Raw genomic sequence first — 13,131 nt, 5'->3', positions numbered from 1 at the left:
TCTTGTTACAGGAAGAGAAATGTAAGCCATTATAACCCTTAAAAAAAAAATGAAGGTTCAAACAAAAAAATTCACTCACCAACTATTGTTCCAAATATACATATATATATTATACCCATAAATATACTCCCTTCAGAACTTTAGTCTAGAACTAGTTTGGAATAACCATCATATTCACACAGCGCACACAACTCCTCCTGATTTCTCTCAACATAGGGACAGGAAAGCTGTCAGTCCATGTTTGAAGAAGTAATTCAAGAAATAATATAAAATATATATAGTGTCCCAATCATCCTGAATTCCCCCTATGTATACACACCATAAGATTTTGATTATAAGAACCAGCATTTGAAGGGTTCTGTGTGTTTTGCTGTAGTATGTGGCTGCGATCTGGCTCAGGGAGGATTCTTCATGAAGAATGGAGAATATATGTGCACTCTTGACTACCAGCGCATCCACGGCACCCGCTGTAACATCTGCGGAGATTTTGTGGAGGGGGAAGTGGTGACCGCGCTTGGAAAGACCTACCACCCATCATGCTTTGTGTGCACAATCTGCAAGTAAGAGCCTAAGGAAACCCACACACACACTAGACATTATACAGTCATTGACATTGTGGTTTATGGTGAACCCAACACTGGGAGGAGTTTTATACGGGGATCGTATATTTTATGACCTACAGGAGACCATTTCCTGCTGGAGACAGAGTGACGTTCAATGGCAAGGACTGTTTGTGTCAGTACTGTGCAGAGCCCATGTCTCCAGGACCCACCAAAGACGTCGCCGGACCCAGCAGTGAGTGCAGGAACCTGAAGCTACAGCACCGCACATCTAAACCTTTATATGAGTCAATGTCACAAAACCAGTCAAGAACATGCAGACTCATATTTTTTGTTAGTTTGTTTTTTTATGACACTTAAAGGATTTGTTCACTTTCAAATGAAAATTACCACAAGCTTTACTCACCCTCAAGCCATCCTATGTGTATATGACTTTCTGCTTTCTCATGAACACAATCGGAGATATAATAATAAATATCCTGATGCTTTATAATGGCAGTGAATGGGACCAATGAGTATGAGCTGAAGAAAGTGCTTCTATCCACATCCATCCATCATAAACGTGTACTCCACACAGCTCCGGGGGGTTAATAAAGTACTTCTGAAGCAAAGTGATGCATTTGGGTAAAAAAATATCCATATTTAACAAGTTATGAAGTAAAATATCTAGCTTCTGCCAGACCACCTTCCGTATTCAACTTTTCAACAAGAAAGTGCAATGCCTCTCGCAGTTCAAAAAGCTACGTCCTACACCTTTCCATTTCAACTTACGTAAAAAGCGTAACGGCAGTTCTGTTTTTTTTTTTTTTTTTTACTTGAATACGGAAGGCAGTCTGGCGGTAGCTATATATTAAAAAATATGGATTTTTTTTTACACAAACGCATCGCTTTGCTTCAGAAGGACTTTTTAACCCCCGGAGCCATGTGGAGTACACATTTATGTGGATGGAAGCACTTTCTTCAGCTCATACTCGTTGGTCCCGTTCACTGCCATTATAAAGCTCGGATGCGTCAGGGTATTTATTAATATATCTTCGATTTTGTTCATGATAAGAAGAAAGTCATATACACCTAGGATGGCTTGAGGGTGAGTAAAGCTTGGTGTAATTTTCATTTAAAAGTGAACTAATCCTTTAAACACATTTCCAGCTAAATTAATAAAAAGCTCATCTGGAGTCATTAAAAAAGTTTAATTATCATGAAAATAATATCACAATATTATTTCTTTTAATTTTGGCCTTACCATACTATTTAAAATCTTTCATATCTATAGTACTAAAGTACTAAAAAAGTACTAAAATCTTACTCAATTTATCTAGCCAGAAGAAATGAAGAAGTTGTTTCCACATTTCATCATACTACATTTTCTCATTATGTAACTTTGATGCATAAGCAACTTATTTAATCACAACTTCCTTAATGGTCAAACATTTAAACTTAAAGAAATACAAAAATACCATCAGTGTACATTAAGTATAGTAAGAGTACATACTTCTACATACGGACATTACATCCACACAACAGTATAACTTAATGGGAAAGAAAGTGATTGTATAAAATCCTGTAAAACCACTTAGAGATGCACTGGCACAAATTTACACGTGAAACAGTAAATTATTCAGACCCTCCATCTATCTTTGTTCTCTCTTTCTGAGTGTTTAGGGCTTTTTTGGCCAGGATCCACCTACTATGATAAATAATTAATATTTATTTCCACTTAAGTCTTTAAGCCTGGCTACTAAAAGCCAAAGATCTTATTTCATCTATAAAGTAAAAAGTAAAATGTGAAGAAAAAAAAAAGATAACACTAATGGGGGTAATACAGCAATGATAAATACCATTGTTTGAGTCATCAGTGTTCTGATTCGTAGTGGATCAAGATCCTTGCTAGAACCCAAATTTGTGTTCACAAAATGCCAATTTACGACACAGCGATCAAAAGAGTGGAATAAGTTTTTATTTTATATTTGGACCAGGCTCAGGCTTTGAGAAGCATGCAACCTTATCCAGAGTTGTTTGTGAAACAATAAATCATGTGAAAATATATTTTTTTTTAAAACATTACAGGAAAAAGTAAGTCTGTGTGGCAAATCAGTTTTTCTTGTGTGTGTGTTTCAGGTTGTGCAGGCTGTGGCAGAGATATTAAGAATGGTCAGGCTCTGTTGGCTCTCGAGAGTCAGTGGCATTTGGGCTGTTTTAAATGTAAGGCCTGTGCCAAAGTATTGACTGGAGAATATATCAGCAAGTAAGACACATTCATACACAAAATCCATCTAATCCATCCAAAATGATGGTTGACTGCATGCATTGTTTGTTTCTCTATATGCGCACAGAGACGGCGCCCCCTACTGTGAGCAAGATTATCAGGTCCTGTTTGGAGTGCAATGTGAGGCGTGTCAGCAGTACATCACGGGTAAAGTCCTGGAGGTACGGAAACAAACACACACACACACACATTGAGTTTGCATTTTATGAGGACTTTCCATAGACATTATGATTTTTATTCTGTCCAAACTGTATATTCTATCCCCCTACTAACCCTACCTGTACCCATCACAGAAATTGTTTTGCATTTTTACATTTTCAAAAAACATCATTACGTATGATTCATAAGTTGTTTTCGCCATGGGGACTAAAAAATGTCCACAAGATAAAACATTTCTGGTTTTACTATCCTTGTGTATATCAGTGAATTTTGTCCCCACATTTAAACTAACAGTCTTTTTCTTCTGAGAAAATGCAGCAAAAATATTGATGGCACATCTTCTTTGTAGAGACATATCAATTTTTTCTTCAATAAAATGTCTTCTAGAATGAGAATGTCCTGTTAATTATAATCACCAACCACTGATCTAATGCTTCAACTGTAAGCAGAAAGTAGCTTAAAATATTAAGCAAATAATGAACACCCTCAGAATATGTCCAGTTTCCTGTTTGAATAGGAAATATGTCAACACAGGAAAGTAAATTGCATGTGGCAACCCAACACAGCACTACAATTGTTTTGTTTATATTGTATTCAGTTGTTTCATGCAGTCATCAGCCAATAATTCCCTGCATTAAAAACACTTTCTGATCAGTAAAAATCATGTTTATCTGTGTTCAAGTATTTAATGTAGTCTGGGTCATATTTTCTTTTTAATATTTTTCAGAACAGACCCATTTTGGAGTCCTGACCCACCATTTGAGAATCACCGTTTTAGATCACATGCAACATGAACAGCATATTTATCACTTGACAGCACAGCACATGTGTATGTCCCACAACAAAAGACGGTTACACTTTATTTAGATTTTCCACTTTGGTCTATTATATTACAGTTGACTATAAGTAATGTTCCACCTACATTTCAAAAAACTCTCAATAGAGTATTAGTTGAGTATTAGTAGACTGTTAGGGGTAGGATTAGTGTTAGTAGAATAAGTTGACATGTACTTGCAAAGTTATAATCAGTAGAAAAGTTAGAATCAACATAAAGAGTTAGCAGATATTAGGCAGACAGACTACTAAAACTGTAATGAGAGTGAGGGTGTGTTCACACTTTGGTTTGGATTAAAACAAACTGTTAGTGCAGTTCATTTGATTAAAGGTGATAGAGAGGATTTTTTCGTCGAGAAACCAAAGACTGTTACTGAGTTTTTGAAATGAGCGCATGCGTAAGAACAACCCCCCTCCTTCGAAGGAACGCCTCCCAAAACTCGTAAACACTCGTATTGGAACACGAGTGTTTACCACCGGCATTCGCTGTGTTGTGTTACTGGATTCATTATGTCGGACTCACCGCAGGTAACTCATAATCTGCAGTTGTTACTCCTGTCTCATGACAAAAACATTGCATGCGGCGCCTGTGGAGTGTGGAAAGTTACTGGAGCGCGCAGCCGCGCTCGTCTCTCACAAGGAATGTCATGGCAGTGATTGACAAGCCAGAGGGCCAATCCGCGCACGTCTCTCACAAGGAACGTCATGGCAGTGATTGACAAGCCAGAGGGCCAATTGGCTGATGTTTTTAAGGCCCTACCTCGTGCACAGATGATGTATATTAATATTATTCCTTTCAGTGCACCTAATAAATAGTCTTTTATCAGTTAGTAAAGACAGTTTCAAGTAATATTGCAAAAATGTATAAAACAAAACATCCTCTTTAGCACCTTTAAGTGTGAACGCTGCCATCCAAACTCTGGTGCGCACCAAACAAACAGACCAAGACCCCTGAAAAAGTGGTTCTCTGTCAGGTTCCATACGAACTCTGGTGCAGTTCGACTGAAATATGAATGCAACATGGACCTAAGACATCTAAACAAATCAAAAACAGGACATGATGTCACAAGATGTGACCCTAAAAAGGACAGACTGCTGAAGCATACCTGGTTCTTCTTGCTATAGGCGCAATGTTGCCCAATACAGTTCTATACAGGCGTCAGAAATGCTGTCTTCTTGCAACAGATCTTTGTTTGTGTGCACCGGAGGAATTCCTGATGCGGTTTTGACTCATTTACACATTTTCCAAGCTCTTAGTGAGTTCTCAGCTAATAAAAAGACCTTTGTTCATCTTCGGAACACAAATTAAGATATTTTTGGCGATTTCAGAACACTGCTTCATGAAGCTTCGCGAATCTTTTGTTTCGAATCAGTGGTTCGGAGCACCAAAATCACGTGATTTCAGTAAACGAGGCTTCATTATGTCATAAGTGTTTTGAAATTTCAATAGTTCACGGGACTTTGGCAGTTTGATGCGCAATCCGAACCACTGATTTGAAACAAAAGATTTGTAAAGCTTCGAAGCTTCATTAAGCAGTGTTTTAAAATCGCCCATCACTAGATATTGTTGAAAAAAGTCGCTATTTTGTTTTTTTTGGCACACAAAAAGTATTCTTGTCGCTTCATAATATTGAGGTTGAACCATTGTAGTCACATGAACTGTTTTAAATATGTCTTTAGTACCATTCTGGGCCTCAATGAGCCATTGGATTTTATCAAAAATATCTTAATTTGTGTTCTGAAGATGAATGAAGGTCTTACAGGTGTGGAACGAAATGAGGGTGAGTAATTAATGACTGAATTTTCATTTTTGGGTGAACTAACCCTTTAAGTTTAGTCACAAAATATACGGCATAAAAGCCTTTTATTTCCATTTTTTCATATCTTTAAAAATGACAATGTAAATGCTAAGCGAACCAGGACTAAATGTATCATTTTTCTTTTTGTTATGTGTTAGTTATGTTATGTAGTGCACCTCAGACATGTAAGTGCAACATTTCTTATAGTCAACAGAATGTCTAAACGGGACCATCAAAATAAAGCGTTACCAAAAAAGACTCTGATTGTGACAGACCTGCAGCTCAAAAGCATGTTACACATATCTGATCTCTCACAGATAACCGTCTAGAGTTTCACAACAGGCTCACAGCCCACTCTGAAGTATCGCAATAGGAAGCTTCATTCGGCTAATTGAATCTGATTGGCTGTTAAAGAGACACTTGCCCTTTTTCTTCACACTTTAAGCTTTTCGTGTTTGTTATAATGGGATGTGTTTGTGCATCGCTGCTCTGGAGTATAACAGACCCTGTATGAAGGACTTTTGAGTAGTTTGAGATCACAAGATACTACACAGGGCCTGTAAGTCTCTCTTAAGACTGATTTTTGTGTATGAGTATAGCTCAAACATTTTCTGATGATTTCTGCACTGTAAAGATAGACTGCGAACACAGAACATTTCTGTATTATATTTGATAAGCTCATTGGATCCGGTCATTTGAATAAAATGTGTCGTCTCACATGATACACATGCAAAGCATCAGTTTCTCTGTAACAGTCTGTTTGAGTTATCTGACTGTAATGGTTGTTATACAGTTTAACTTTAAGTGAGTACATATAGTAATGTGTGCAACTATCCACAGGCAGGGGACAAGCACTACCACCCCAGCTGTGCTCGCTGTAGCAGGTGTAATCAGATGTTTACAGAAGGAGAGGAGATGTTCCTGCAAGGTGAGTCTGAGCCTTTCGATCCTTGAACCTTTGTCATTTTACTAAAATTGTATGTCAAAACCCTGTTTTTTTTTTTTTAATGACTTGACTTGTCTGGTTCAACTACACTGCAAAAAAATTAGGTTCTTCCTCAGTATTTTTCACAGTTCACAATACAACGCGTTTTCAAATGTATCCACTTGGGTCTTCGTTCACAAAAACACTGTCTTAGTGTGGACGAAAAAAGAGGAAAAAGATGCATTTTCAAACAAAACATATTAGTGTGGACAAGGCCTAAATGTAATGAATCATGAATTGTATCTTTATGGTGTCTATAAACATGATTTATCAAATGTATTTTTTTTTTTTTAAAAAGACTATTTACTTACTGGACTATGTTTAACCAAATTTATTTATTATAATTATATTTCAAAAAATATATAATGCCAGATAAATTAAAATAGTATTTGCTGTTTTGGTGTACAGTGTTGCGTTTGTTGTCCTGTTTCTCTAGATCATTTTTGCTGAGCATGTTCTTTTTTTGTCACCAAGGCTATATTTATTTGGTCGAAAATACAATAAAAACAGTAAGATTATGAAATATTATTACAATTTAAAATAACTGCTTCTATTTGAATGTATTTTAAAATATAACTTATTACTGTGATGAAAAGTTCAGCATTATTATTCAAGTCTTCAGCGTCACATGATCCTTCAGAAATCATTTCTTATTATTATCAATGTTGAAAACAGTTGTGCTGCTTCGTGTTTTTGTGGAATCACCACACTATTTTTGATGAATGGAAAGTTTGAAAGAACAGCATTTATTTGAAATATAAATCTTTTGTGACATTATAAGCATCTTTATTTTCACATTTGATCAATTTAATGCCTCGTTTCTGAATAAAAGTATTAACTTATTCATTTTTAAATGTAATATATGTCCACCGTGCTCTAGATATTGAGATTGTCATCTGTCTTTAAAAAAAAGATCAGTTGGCCAATAGTAAAATTTACCTCTGAAAATTATGTATATATTGATTTTAATTCTCCTCTATGTGCATTGTCAAAAATGACCCAATTCACATGACTTTACTCTAAATGTGGCCTCTTACCCTGGTTGTCTTGGATGGTTTATTTTGCCATCTGTTTCATTGTTTATGCAGGATCAACAGTTTGGCATCCAAGCTGTAAACATTCGCCAAAGGGCGAGGAGAGACAGCGGGTACGTTCCTTCCCATATCATCCGGTGTTTACATGTTTGTCTTGTATTGTTGTTGTCTGTGTGTTTTTCTCAGCTGACTCTTTTCTGAAAGTAAACCGATAATATCTCATTGCTAGCTATGAGGTTGTATGTTCTCCTTCTGGCTGTTTTCTTGTAAACTTGTTGCTCAAACAGTCGTTCCGGGAACACCGCGATAGACTAGGTGATTGAGAATCTTTTGTGATGTCCAACCAAACCCCTGTGTCTTCCTCCACAGCTATTGCCTGCATCTCTAGCTCTCCTCAGCAAAACAGAAAGGCAGGTACTGTACTCGCTGTCAGCTGTGCCATGGCATCGCATGACCATGTGCTGCCCCCTGGAGGCGGCGGGTTGCAGTGCTCCCTCACTGGCAGTACACTGCAGCACACTGCAGCTCTCAGACCGCCTGCTCTCAGTTTTAGTCATAAACCATCATTAACATCTGGTTTATTCCATCTCATAGATGCTGATGCCACAGAACAGATAGTAATCAACATCCTAGTTACTCTCTTTAGTCAATTAGTAAGTTGAAGGTTAGTTATTGCTGTAACCTTAAGGAAACCCTGATTCACATTCCTTTTCTGCTATGTTTGGTCTTGTTATTCTGCTGCAGTATTACCAAATAGGCCTCAAATCAGCCATAATCACGCATGGTGCATTTCAGCATTTCAGTATGCTGAGTAATATCAGATGCACTTACATTTCCTGCTGTTGGAAACATGAAATTGCCATTGACATTCATTGTGTGGATAGCAAATGAATGATTTCATTGGTTTTTAGGCTGGTTCTGTCATCATTTAGTTCTGGCAGTATTGTGTTTTGGCCCATATTTACAGGTCAAAGCAGTGTTATTATTGTTTATTATGGTTTTATTAATATTTTCAATTAGCTTTTTATTATTATATTTTTAGTTTTCCTGTTAGGAATTTGTGCTTTTGTCATTTTATTTTTTAAATATTGCTATTTAATTTTATTATTTTTTTTGTTTGTTTGTTTCAGTTTTAGTTAGTTTTAGTTTTTATTTAGTTCCAGTTTGCTTAAATGTAAGCTTAGTTTTAGTTAAGGGTCAACGTTTTCTTAAAATATTTGGATGATTTGATGTTAAGAAGGATTAATTAATTTATAATGTATTTATGTTCATTTCAGATTTGTTGTGGATGCCTTGTAGGTTATAATGATAGATGAGTCATAGCATTAATCAGCTGATTGACACTTCTGCACCCTGATTGGTCATGAATATTTTTAGTGTAGCCTACACTATAATAGTGTATATATTATGGTGTATCACTTTACAACCATGTGCAAGCAGTCACAAAATGTATTGATGTATTTCAGAAAGTCAAAGTTAGAATGAATACATTAGACCCATATTATATGCAGTACAGCAAATGTAAGTGACAACTCAAAAACAAATCCTCTGATGAAGGCAAGTTTATTGAATAATCATGAATCATATTAATCATTATAAACTGATAGTTAGCTGTTTAGATGCAAATGAATTATTTTTATAATTTTCTCTGCTCATGTTTTTATGTAATGTTTATGTTCATTATAGTTTATTAGTTCTAAACCTCTGTTTGTTCCACAGCCGACGCGCTCGTCGTCCGAGAGTATATGTTCCAGACCTGGTTCAAGCATACCTAGCTCACCGGGTCACACCATATATGTAAGTGCGTTAGTTCATCATTGAGTACAGTAAACATATGTGCACACACTCATTTAGCTGTCTACAGGAGGACATACCATATACATTTCTATTCCAAATAAATTCTATTTATCAAAGAATCTTGAATCCTCAGTTTCCACAATAATATGAAGCAGCACGACTGTATTCCAAATTGATAATAATAATAAATGTTTCTTGAGCAGCAAATCGGCATATTAGAATGATTTCTGAAGGATCACACTGAAGACTGGAGTAATGATGCTCACAATTCAACTTTTCCATAACAGAAATAAACTACATAATCAAATATATTCAAATAGAAAACAGTTCTTTTAAATTTTAATAATATTTCACAATATTACTGTTTTACTGTGTTTTTGATCAAAAAATGCAGCTTTGGGAAGCATGAGACTTTTAATGCTGATTACTCAACAAATATCTTTAATTGTGCATTTCATTGAACTTTACAATGTTATAAATTGGCTTAGGATGTTAAAACAGATAGAAGTCCTCATAGATAGCACTCTTTCCTATCATTGTGTCTGGGTTTATCCGTGTTCTTTGTATGTTTGGGTGGGTTTGCACTAGTTTAGTTCAGTTTCCTGTGTTTTCAGTTAGTTACCTTGGTTATTCATTGTTTGATTAAATTGGGCACCTTTTATTTCATTTTGTTGATTGGTTTGGTCTGTGTATTTAAGATCTATGTTTTATTCACTTCATTGTTGCATTATACCTGCTTGTGTGATTAATGAAGAGTGTTTTGTTTCTAGTTCTTCAAACTGCTGCAGATAGATCCTTCTCCTTATCATTACTACAACCGGCATGACACGTTGTGAATTCTGACAGCAGTGTTGAAATATAAATAACAGTTAACTTATTAAAGCAATAACTGTGATAAAATCACTATAACATACAGCCTCAAGTGGCATTTTGCTTCTTTTTTTTTAATTCTCATGATCAGACCCTTTGATTGGTCTGAGAGAGGCTTTTTATTGAACTTTATATTTTCACTGCTGTCATGTAGAAATTCAGATATCTGTGTGACTCCCTGTCTGTGTTTGTGTTTCCCTCTAGGCAAAAGTAGACAATGAGATCCTTGATTACAGGGATTTAGCAGCCATTCCCAAGGTCAAAGCCATTTATGACATTGAGCGTCCAGATTTAATCCACTATGAGCCACTTTACACCACCACACTGGATGAGTCAGAGGAGAGAGAGAGTGTGGGAGAGGTAAAAATAAATCAAAAAGAAGCTCTCTTCCAAACCCTAGAGACCGTTCTGTCTAGACAGCATCATAGGTGACATGCTCCTGATGTGTAGACTGGTTCAAAAGGTAGGCTGCAAAATTATATGCAAATTCTACAGCAGCATTGCATATACTTAAATACTGTAGGTCCTATTTAAGTATGGGTCTGCAAACTTACATATCACAAAGTCACTACAAAGGGAGTTATTCTCTATATCAGTGCACACTGTTTCTGAACTCCCTGAAATGCCTCGAGTGTAGTCTTGAGTTTTCTTCCTGGAACGAACCCTTCACAGTATCCCTCATAAATAATTCCCACCCAAGGAATACGCAAAAAAAGGTAACGAGGCCTGGTTGAGTTGCGTTAGTAGTGTGTTGAAACTCATGGTTATGGTAAAGGGCGGGACATTTCTGAAATAAGCACGATTCGCTTAGTGGTTGACCAATCAGAGCACATTGCACTTTTCGGAAGGAGGGGCTTCATAGAGACAGGAACTTAATAGAGCGTTACTGACAGACTGGGAAATGAGGTGCTGCAACAATGAAAAATATGTGGAAAAATAAGGGTTTTTTAAAAAAATATTTAAGCATGAAAACCTATTCTAGTGGACCCTAGAAACAAAATCTTGACTTTGAAAAAGGGCAAAAATTTAATTCAGCAGATGAAAATATCATAGTATATTATAGGATGCTGCCTTAGAGGTACATATGTAGGTAGTAAATAGGGATGCGGCTCACTAGGGTTTGAAACAGAGCTCTCAGTGTTCAGTATGTTACATTTTTCTGTCTGTGTAAAAGTGATATTTATTCACTTACAGTAGTACTTTATTCACATTCACCTGGAATTTATTATCCCAACACCTACACAACACCTTTCTGTCAACAGCTGCAGAGCTCCAGGAGAGAGTGTTCACCCATGCCAGATGACAGAGTAAGTTATTCACATGACCTGAACACCTTGAGACCATATTGTGTCCCATGTATGATTTAATGCTTCAGATGGGTTCTCAAGATGGATGGATGGATGTGAGTGAGTGACAGTGCGTGACACAGCCTTGTTTCTGAGGTTTTTTGAGAGTCGGCCCCATAGTTTGTGTATCCACTTCTTCAATTTAATGGTGTCCCAGTTACAATGTGAATTTCTTCACAAAATTTTCTTTGTATATGTATGTATGTATTTATTTATTTATTTCCCCTTTTGTTTCAGACCAGGTCACCCACACCGACTGCTGAGGTAAGTCAGGTTTAGAGTTTTATTTTGCATGCAGGCAAAAATAAAAGTATTACATAATAATACTGAATATTTTTGTTATAGTATAAATTGCAGTTTAGTTTTCATTCTAAATATTCAAGAATTTGTTAATACAGTAAATCATCAAAAATGGCATTTTTGTAACTGTGTATGTTCCCTGCATTTGTTTTTTTTTTTTTCCCAGGGTTACTATGACATGAGAGAACGAATCCTCCACAGATCGACGAGTCAGGGCTCCATCGGCTCGCCCATTTACAGCCGCCACAGTTACACACCCACCATGTCACGCTCACCACAGCATTTCCACAGACCCGGTGAGCTATGAACCCTGTCTGGTGTATCCATCAGTCTACTGTGTTCATAAGAATCAAATGAATATTTCATCAAATCAAAATTTCTTTTTCTTTCATGGATTATTTACCGCTTTCTAATATGGCACATTTCCCCCAGGGTCCAAGTTTAGTTTTAGAATAGAGAAAACCTATCCAAATCCCCTCTAAAAATTAGAACTTGTAGAAACTACCATTGAAAAATTTGGGGAAAGTTTTAAAAAATAAAAAATAACTTTTATCCAGCAAGGACAAAGCAATATTAATTATTCCAAACTTTTGACCAGTAGTGTATATGTTGGTAAATGTTGTTATTTATCACTAGGCATTGTTACATTTGTGCATATAATATATAATCAAGTGCATATATTGTGCATATATATGATGATATAAATGACCAAATCATCTTTCTTATATTTATTTATTAAAAAAAGAGTAAACAATGCTTAAATTAGTTTTTAACTTTAACTGAGTCAAATTGAGGCTACATATAGTGTGTGTGTGTATACACACACACACACACACACACACACACACACACAGAATATTAATTATTGTGAAATGGCTGAAAAATATTGGTTTTAGCTATTTCGCCCAGCCCTAATTTGAACTATTCTCCCTATTGACCTTTGACCCTGTTTCTGATTGGAGGCACTGAGCCGTCCAGTGGTCGGAGTTCCCCAGGGTCCAGCACCCCTCCTCTCCCCCTGACCCCTAAACATTTTCACCTGCCAGGTACTGTTGGGAGTCTTCTAGTGGCCCACTGTGTGTCAATCCCAGCATGCCCCTGTGTCTAAGCACTTTTTCACAATTCATTATATTTTCTATGTTTGGTTGTTATGTCTGTCTTAAAGTGACAGTTTAGCTAGA

General features: G+C 36.4%; 1 protein-coding gene across 15 annotated transcripts in view; it reads left to right on the top strand.

Moving 5' to 3' along the window:
* The window catches only part of ablim1a (actin binding LIM protein 1a), a 52,702-nt gene that overhangs the window by 28,380 nt on the left and 11,191 nt on the right, over window positions 1-13,131 (top strand). For 10 of the 15 annotated variants that reach the window (XR_007186724.1, XR_007186723.1, XM_048204527.1 and 7 more), the window contains exons 3-14: window positions 377-560; window positions 683-795; window positions 2,679-2,805; window positions 2,894-2,987; window positions 6,459-6,546; window positions 7,692-7,750; window positions 9,357-9,434; window positions 10,509-10,664; window positions 11,567-11,611; window positions 11,888-11,914; window positions 12,117-12,246; window positions 12,913-12,996. Coding sequence is in view for 13 of the 15 variants with exons in the window: in XM_048204517.1 (XP_048060474.1) it covers window positions 377-560; window positions 683-795; window positions 2,679-2,805; window positions 2,894-2,987; window positions 6,459-6,546; window positions 7,692-7,750; window positions 9,357-9,434; window positions 10,509-10,664; window positions 11,567-11,611; window positions 11,888-11,914; window positions 12,117-12,246; window positions 12,913-12,996 (1,185 nt within the window). In the remaining 2 variants the exon portion in view is untranslated. The remainder of the gene's footprint in view (window positions 1-376; window positions 561-682; window positions 796-2,678; window positions 2,806-2,893; window positions 2,988-6,458; window positions 6,547-7,691; window positions 7,751-9,356; window positions 9,435-10,508; window positions 10,665-11,566; window positions 11,612-11,887; window positions 11,915-12,116; window positions 12,247-12,912; window positions 12,997-13,131) is intronic. The other 5 variants (XM_048204520.1, XM_048204519.1, XM_048204523.1 and 2 more) reach the window with 1 other exon arrangement.

Source organism: Megalobrama amblycephala, linkage group LG10, assembly GCF_018812025.1.
Source record: "Megalobrama amblycephala isolate DHTTF-2021 linkage group LG10, ASM1881202v1, whole genome shotgun sequence".
NCBI classification, from domain to species: domain Eukaryota; kingdom Metazoa; phylum Chordata; class Actinopteri; order Cypriniformes; family Xenocyprididae; genus Megalobrama; species Megalobrama amblycephala.
Note: the sequence above shows the minus strand (reverse complement) of the source record. Positions and strands in the feature narration are given on the sequence as shown.